The sequence below is a fragment of the Raphanus sativus genome, unplaced genomic scaffold (assembly GCF_000801105.2).
Source record: "Raphanus sativus cultivar WK10039 unplaced genomic scaffold, ASM80110v3 Scaffold2582, whole genome shotgun sequence".
Classification (NCBI taxonomy): domain Eukaryota; kingdom Viridiplantae; phylum Streptophyta; class Magnoliopsida; order Brassicales; family Brassicaceae; genus Raphanus; species Raphanus sativus.
Genome location: NW_026617890.1, coordinates 3,423 through 10,860, shown reverse-complemented (window position 1 = coordinate 10,860; position 7,438 = coordinate 3,423). Strand labels below are relative to the sequence as shown.

The 7,438-nt window shown below is 39.5% G+C and overlaps 2 protein-coding genes across 4 annotated transcripts; one reads left to right on the top strand and one right to left on the bottom strand.

Annotated features, from left to right (window-relative positions):
• The first annotated feature begins 4,392 nt into the window (after window positions 1-4,392).
• On the top strand, window positions 4,393-6,707 carry LOC108848696 (uncharacterized). Of its 3 annotated transcripts, none has more exons than XM_057000396.1 (7): window positions 4,393-4,678; window positions 4,768-4,868; window positions 5,013-5,082; window positions 5,466-5,493; window positions 5,579-5,633; window positions 5,716-5,823; window positions 6,072-6,707. In XM_057000396.1, the coding sequence occupies exons 1-7, from the start codon at window positions 4,574-4,576 to the stop codon at window positions 6,076-6,078; spliced, it is 474 nt and encodes a 157-aa protein (XP_056856376.1). In that variant the 5' UTR covers window positions 4,393-4,573; the 3' UTR covers window positions 6,079-6,707. The 3 variants fall into 3 exon arrangements, with proteins under 3 accessions (XP_056856376.1, XP_018477623.1, XP_018477622.1); XM_018622121.2 differs by having other exon boundaries at window positions 6,018-6,707; XM_018622120.2 differs by lacking the exon at window positions 6,072-6,707 and having other exon boundaries at window positions 4,395-4,678; window positions 5,716-6,009.
• LOC108848695 (uncharacterized) lies at window positions 6,320-7,208 on the bottom strand. The gene has a single exon (XM_018622119.2). The coding sequence runs from the start codon at window positions 7,206-7,208 to the stop codon at window positions 6,585-6,587; it is 624 nt and encodes a 207-aa protein (XP_018477621.1). The 3' UTR covers window positions 6,320-6,584.
• Window positions 7,209-7,438: the final 230 nt, after the last annotated feature.

Sequence of the window (7,438 nt, the reverse complement as noted above, 5' to 3'; positions counted from 1 at the left end):
ATTTGACTAATCTCCCACGCACTTTCAACTTGACTCAAGAGATACAAGATCTACGCCAGGGTTCTATGTCGCTCTCTGAGTATTACACTAAGCTGAAGACTCTATGGGATAATCTGGAAAATACAGATGAACCTGATCAGCCTTGTGTTTGTGGTAATGCTACTCGTCATCAGTTGAAAGCTGACCGTGCGAAGATTGTCAAATTTTTAGCCGGTTTGAATGAGTCCTATGCTATTGTAAGACGTCAAATCATTATGAAGAAAGTTCTTCCTTCTTTGGCAGAGATATACAATATTTTGGATCAGGATGACAGTCAACGAGGCTTCTCAACTGTAACTCCGCCTCAAGCTACATTTCAAGTCTCAGAAACCTCTACTCTAATGACTGATCAATCAATTTCCTATGTCCAAACTGGTCCCAACAAAGGACGTCCTATCTGCTCTTTCTGCAAACGTGTGGGACACATCGCTGAGCGTTGCTACAAGAAGCATGGATTCCCTCCTGGTTTCATTTCAAAATTCAAACCACAGGAGAAGAATGCATCCTCTAACAAAGTTGCTGCTCAAGTTACTGCCTCTGATCCTTCCTCAGCGATGACAAAACCTCAAACCGTTGACAATATGATTGGGAATCTCACCAAAGACCAGATTCAACAGTTCATAGCCTTGTTCAGTTCTCAACTACAAGAGCCTTCCTCTTCAGGACATCCTGACACTGTTGCTTCTCCGTCTGGTATCTCTTTCTCTCCCACGACTTATAACTTTGTTGGTATTCTTATGGTTGCTCAACATCGTCTCTCAAGTCAAACATGGGTGATTGATTCTGGTGCAACGCATCATGTTGCCCATGATCACACCATTTTTACCTTCATGGATTCTTCTCTTACGAGTTCTGTCAATCTACCTACTGGTTCCACAATTAAAGTCAGTGGAATTGGAACTATAAGATTGAACGAGCACATTCTTCTACATAATGTGCTCTTCATTCCAGAGTTTAGATTGAATCTCCTGAGTATAAGTTCTTTAACTGATGATCTTGGATCTACTGTGATATTTGATCCTTCTTCTTGCACGATCCAGGATCCTATCAAGGCGTCGACGATTGGTCAGGGTAGGCGTTTGGGGAAACTCTATGTCTTGGACACATCAACTCCACGAATCTCAGTACATGCGTTAGTGGATGTGGGTACTTGGCATCAGAGACTTGGCCATCCGTCTTACACCAAACTTGATAGCATCTCAGGGGATCTTGGAACCAAGACGATGAAGAATAAAGGCAAATCATACTGCCATACTTGTCATTTAGCTAAACAGAAGAAGTTGTCTTACATTTCTCACAACAATATTTGTAAAGACAATTTTGAGCTAATACATATTGACACTTGGGGTCCGTTTTCAACTGAAACTATTGATGGTTACCAGTATTTCCTCACTATAGTGGATGATCACTCAAGAGCAACTTGGATTTATCTTCTTAAAACCAAAGATGAGGTCATTACTATCTTCCCGGCTTTCATCAATCTAGTTGAAACAAAGTATGGCATCAAGGTGAAGTCTGTACGCTCTGATAATGCTCCTGAGCTGAGGTTTGATAAGTTTTATCAGAGTAAAGGCATCACTGCTTATCATTCTTGCCCTGAGACTCCAGAGCAGAACTCTGTTGTGGAGAGAAAACATCAACACATCCTCAATGTGGCTCGTTCTTTGATGTTCCAGTCACATGTACCTCTCTGTTTTTGGGGTGATTGTGTTCTCACTGCGGTATTCTTGATCAACAGAACACCTTCTAAGCTTCTGCAGAATAAGACTCCGCATGAGATTCTCACTGGCACAAGACCTGATTACTCGAGTCTGAAAACATTTGGTTGCTTATGCTACGGCTCCACTTCTCTCAAACAACGGCATAAGTTTCTTCCTCGTTCACGTGCTTGTCTATTCTTGGGTTATCCTTCAGGATACAAAGGTTACAAGCTGATGGATTTAGAGAGTAATCAGATCTTTATCTCTCGCAATGTTATATTCCATGAAGAACTGTTTCCTTACAAGAAAAGCAATACTCTGCACGTTCCTGAATGGTTCACATCACCTAATTTTGAGACCTCAGATACTCACCCTCGTTTACCTCAAATACCTCCACCTCTTCCTTCTGTTTCACCTTCTCATTCCAATCCTATTCCTCCATCAGAAATTTCTAAATCCCGGGTCAAGAAAGTCCCTTTACACCTTCAAGATTATCATTGTTATGCTATTGACTCTGATAATATTCATCATATTTCTTCTTTCCTTTCGTATTCAAAACTTTCCCCTTCTCACAACATTTACATAAACGCTATCACTAAGATACCTATACCAAATTCTTATGCTGAGGCTCAGAGAGATAAAGAGTGGTGTGATGCTACAGACTTGGAATTTGGAGCTATGGAGACAACAAAGACGTGGGAAGTCTCTAGTTTACCAAAAGGAAAACGAGCAGTGGGATGCAGAACTTTATATTCATTGAAGTTTAATGCTAATGGGACAATTGAGAGGAGAAAAGTTCGGATTGTAGCTAAAGGCTACACACAGAAGGAAGGTTTGGACTTCAATGAGACTTTCTCCCCTGTAGCGAAGATGGTAACTATCAAGCTATTGTTAAAAATCTCTGCTTCTAGAAAGTGGATTTTGCAACAACTGGATATCTCCAATGCATTCCTCAATGGTGAACTTGAAGAGGAAATTTACATGAAGTTTCTAGATGGATATGCTGATAGACTAACCAAACAGGGGGACTCCATTCCTCTGAATGCTGTCTTGCGGCTTAAGAAATCGATATGGTTTAAAACAAGCTTCACGACAGTGGTTCAAGAAATTTTCAGATTCTTTACTCATGATGGGTTTTCAGAAGAGTCATGGAGATCATACTCTATTTGTCAAGAGTTTGAAGACAGAGTTTGTGGTTGTTTTGGTATACGTTGACGATATCATCATCGCTAGTACTAGTCTTGATGAGGCCATGTTGCTGACAAATGAACTTAAGAAATGCTTTAAACTTCGTGATCTTGGTGCTTTAAAGTATTTCTTGGGTTTGGAGATTGCTAGAAGCTCAGATGGTATCTTTGTTTGTCAACGCAAATATGCTTTGGAGCTATTGACATCAGCTAATATGTTGGATTGTCGTCCTTCTTCAGTTCCAATGGTACCAAATTTGAAGCTTTCTAAGACGGATGGTGATCTATTGGATGCTCCAGATCACTATAGACGACTTGTTGGACGTTTGATGTATCTCACCATTACTCGTCCGGATATTACTTTTGCAGTAAACAAGCTCTGTCAATACTCCTCTGCTCCGCGTTCACCTCATCTTCGTGCAGTATATAAGGTTCTTGAATATATTAAAGGCACGATTGGTCAAGGACTCTTCTATTCTGCTGAAGATACTCTCACTCTTAAAGGCTTTGCGGATGCAGATTGGGCATCATGTCAAGATAGTAGACGCTCAACCACTGGTTTCACGATGTTTGTTGGTTCTTCTTTGGTTTCTTGGCGCTCCAAGAAGCAACCAACAGTTTCTCGCTCATCTGCGGAAGCTGAGTATCGTGCATTAGCCTTGGCTACTTGTGAAATGATGTGGTTAGCTCAGTTACTTCGTGACTTACGCATCTATCGTCTTCCTACTCTGGTTCTCTATTCTGATAGCACGGCTGCAATATATATTGCGACTAATCCCGTCTTTCACGAGAGAACCAAGCACATCGAGCTTGATTGTCACACGGTATGTGAGAAGCTTGACAAAGGCTTGCTCAGAACTCTGCATATTCGTACTGAAGATCAAGTTGCCGACATCCTTACTAAACCGTTATTCCCTCATCAATTTCGTCATCTTTTGTCCAAGATGAGCTTAGTCAATATACATAACTCATCTTGAGGGGGACTATTGAGCTAAACCCGGTTTCCTTTCGCTTGGTTTAGTTTAATTATTAAGTTTTGGTTAGTTTCGGTTTAGTAGATGTTTGTATATAAACCTTTGTACAGTTGACCGTTGAATGATAATAAAAAATATCTTCACTTTCATAACAAACTCTATCTTCTTCATCTCTCAAACCTCTCATCGTAATACTTCTTTTTGACCTAGCGTTGCTATAATCCTATGAACTCAGCCTCTGGTCCTGGTCGAGTTTGGAATTAATCCTCGAAAATAGACTTCCGTTTGGACTTACTTCTAAGCCGAAATCCTGAGGTGAGGTGGTTGTTGATTTTGTTTCTTCACTCTAACCATACGGAATCTGGGCCAAATGTTGGTTATGGCTCCTATTTTAATGGGCTTTATCTAGATTGAGGTCCAACAATGATAACACATAGATTGGTTTAGTTGTTGTTGCCAAAAAAGTTTTACACCAATCAAAATCTTTTTTTTTTCCGATGGAACTTTTGATAAACTAAAGAAACAGAACAAAGAAAAGCAAATCCATATTCGCGAGATTAAAATCTTTACCCTTGGAACGTCCCGACCCCAACCCAACACACAATCTCATCTCCTTGTGTAATCGATTGAAATCAGGCAACGTCGAATTATTAGCAAAAACTAATCTCGAAAAATGTCGTTAGGGCAAAAGGGTTCGGGGGATCCTGGTGCGATGCTCACTTCTCTTTTGAACAAGCGAGAGAAGCTTCGACAAGACTTACGGAGCATCGAGAAGCAGGTCAGTTTTGGTCAATTCTAATCTTGAATTTTGTCGATTTCTTCAGAGAAACTCAGAACTAGGGTTGTGTTTTTCTGTTTGTCGTTTAGGTTTATGAATTGGAGACAAGCTATCTTCAAGAATCGAGCCATATAGGAAATGCCTTGAAAGGTTTCGAAGGCTTCCTTTCTTCCTCCAAAAGCACTGCCAGGTTTTGCTTTGTAGACACTCTCTAAGATTCTGTAGCATTGTTTATTTGCAATTGATTGCTGTAGCTTTCTACATAGTGTTTTGAGTTTCTAGCATGTTATTATGTAGAGTGACTGATTGACTTTGATATGAACCTACTTTGTAGTGCTAAGAGGTCAAGAAAGTTTCAGCCTGAAGACAGAGTCTTCTCATTGTCCTCAGTCACCTCACCTGCTGTATGTTTTATCATCTTCTCTGATTTGGTTACTTTTTTGTGTTTCCTTGTGTTGGTTGGTAATAATATCACCGCCGAAAGAGCCAATGATTACCTTTATAGTATATTATTATAGAGTTTAGTTGAGGATACAATTTCTGAATGTATGTCCAATTACCACATGGCTAACATCTCTAGCAGAATCAAATAAGTTTCAAATCGTAACAAACTATGATGTGAAATGCCTAAGTGTCTTGTCATTTGTTAGTTTATTACTCTCTGCCTTCTTTAGTCAAAATTGTTTACCCTTTAACTAGTGCAAGTGTTTGTTTTAAAGTGGATGCTTACAATTAACTGCACTTCTTAGACTTGTATGTTGATCTTTCTTCTCTGATATGTATTCAGGCTGAAGAACTTGGCGTTGGAAGAGAAGGTAAACCATGCAACTTTCAACTAAACTGACTTCGCTTCTCCTAGTCATGGATCAGTTTAGACACTTAAAATTCTTGATGTTGTAGATGGACGAGCTGAATTGGGCCCAGGGAGATCCAAGGGTGGATTGTCCACAGGACAGTTAGTTTCCCAAACCTTACTTACTTTTACCAAGTTCATACATAACCTGTCTGTATCGCTTACATGATTTTGGGTTTGACAGGGGAAAACCGAAGAAAGGGAGAGGACACGGAGTGGCAAGAGATGCAAAGAGAAACAGACCATCTACAGAACCAGATTATGATGATGAAGATGATCCAGATACCAGTATGTATGTGCCCGGTTCACTCATCTAGTGCTTTTTTTTGTTTTGGTTGTGCCTTAAACACAGTAAGAAACAAATCACCTTCTAGCTTCTTTTTTTTTTTTTGCATCCCAAAACATAACCAAAGTAAACCTAGGAACTATTTTCACAGATTTATAATATCAATTAATATGTGAAATATTTTGTGGAATATTTCTTAGATAAAACTATATATGGTCTCAAGAGTCCATAAGTCCATTATTAATTCATGGAAGGATGTAAAGAAGGCAGCTTTAGGAATGTGAGAGTGGAATTAGTTGGCATGCATCATCATATGATTCATTGTTTGTGATGGAAGCTTTAAATAGAATTTGCTCTTCTGGGTCCAACTTTAGTTGTCCTTTCCCTTTTTTTGCCTCTTTGTATTTTACCTTTTTAATAAGAAGAGAAAGGGAAACTCTTTTGCCAATAAAAATGACATAAAATCTGGCAAGAAAAAAAAAACACTTCTTGAATATATATGTAAGAAGAAACTGTTTATACATTAACATTAATCAAGAATGATCTTTAACCACCTCAAGCGTACATTACCACTTCTTGAATATATGTGAGCCATATGTATTCACAATACATCAGAAAAAAAAAGAAAAAAAAAATTAACACTTGAAATTATCCAAATTTTAATAAAGAAGAAAGAACGAGAACACGAAGTTACTCAGAAAAATTCAATCAATCCTTTCAAGATAAGAACATGAAGACAGGCATGAAACCATGATTAGCGAAATTAATCAAGCACTTCGTTTTAACCTTTCTTGAAACTCAAGAAACGACCTTTCCTTCTCCATCTTCATACTTTCTTTAAACTTGTAGATGAACTCGTCGGCTCTCTCGTCAACCCTCAAATGCGGCGACGCAGCCACCACTCTCCTCCACGCATCTTCCATCGAATCAGCAATCTCCGGCATCCCCTCTTCGTCTTCTTCTTTCTCCTCTTTTCGCTTCACAACTTTCTCTTCTTTTCGCCGAACTACTTTCTCTTTGCTCTGACTCGTCCCTTCGTAGCGTGATTGGTTTTGGTATTGATAGAACTGGGAGTAATCGTCATCGTATGCATAGCTTCGACGCTTGGTTTTGGTGTGAGATCGAGAGAAGAAGTTGAGAAACCGCCGAGAAGTAGTTTGGTTGCTGCTGCTGCGGCTGTAGTATTTGTCTGAATAGCTAGTGTTTTCGAGGTACCTTGTGCGGAAAGGAACGATGAGACGGCAAGAAAGGAAACGAATGACACGAGCCGTTGATTCTCTGACCGTTGCAGCGATCTCGATGTCTCTGAGTTTGGACTTGACCATGTTTGTGAAGCTCTTCCATGCTCGCTTTGCTGGATTTTGCTTCTTCTTTTGCCTTAACGAAACCATTCAGACACTGTCTTTTTTCTTTGGCGATGTGTTCCGGCCAAATGTGTATTATTGTACAGAAATGGTTTATATTTTGGCTATAGCTAATAGAGCCCTTCATCCTTTGACTAATTACCAAAAAGCCATTGCTTTTGGGTAAAAAGTTGGCAACAAAAAGGGCCTATTTGTACAGCTTTGGGAATCAGGATGCTAATATATATGTGTGTGTATTATGAAATACATTACTCCCT

Coding starts and splice junctions, on each gene's coding strand:
- LOC108848696 (XM_018622120.2), top strand. CDS start 4,574: ATGTCGTTAGGGCAAAAGGGTTCGGGGGATCCTGGTGCGATGCTCACT. Junction 5,494..5,578: donor ACTTGGCGTTGGAAGAGAAG/GTAAACCATGCA, acceptor TTGATGTTGTAG/ATGGACGAGCTGAATTGGGC. Junction 5,634..5,715: donor GGTGGATTGTCCACAGGACA/GTTAGTTTCCCA, acceptor TGGGTTTGACAG/GGGAAAACCGAAGAAAGGGA.
- LOC108848695 (XM_018622119.2), bottom strand. CDS start 7,208: ATGGTTTCGTTAAGGCAAAAGAAGAAGCAAAATCCAGCAAAGCGAGCA.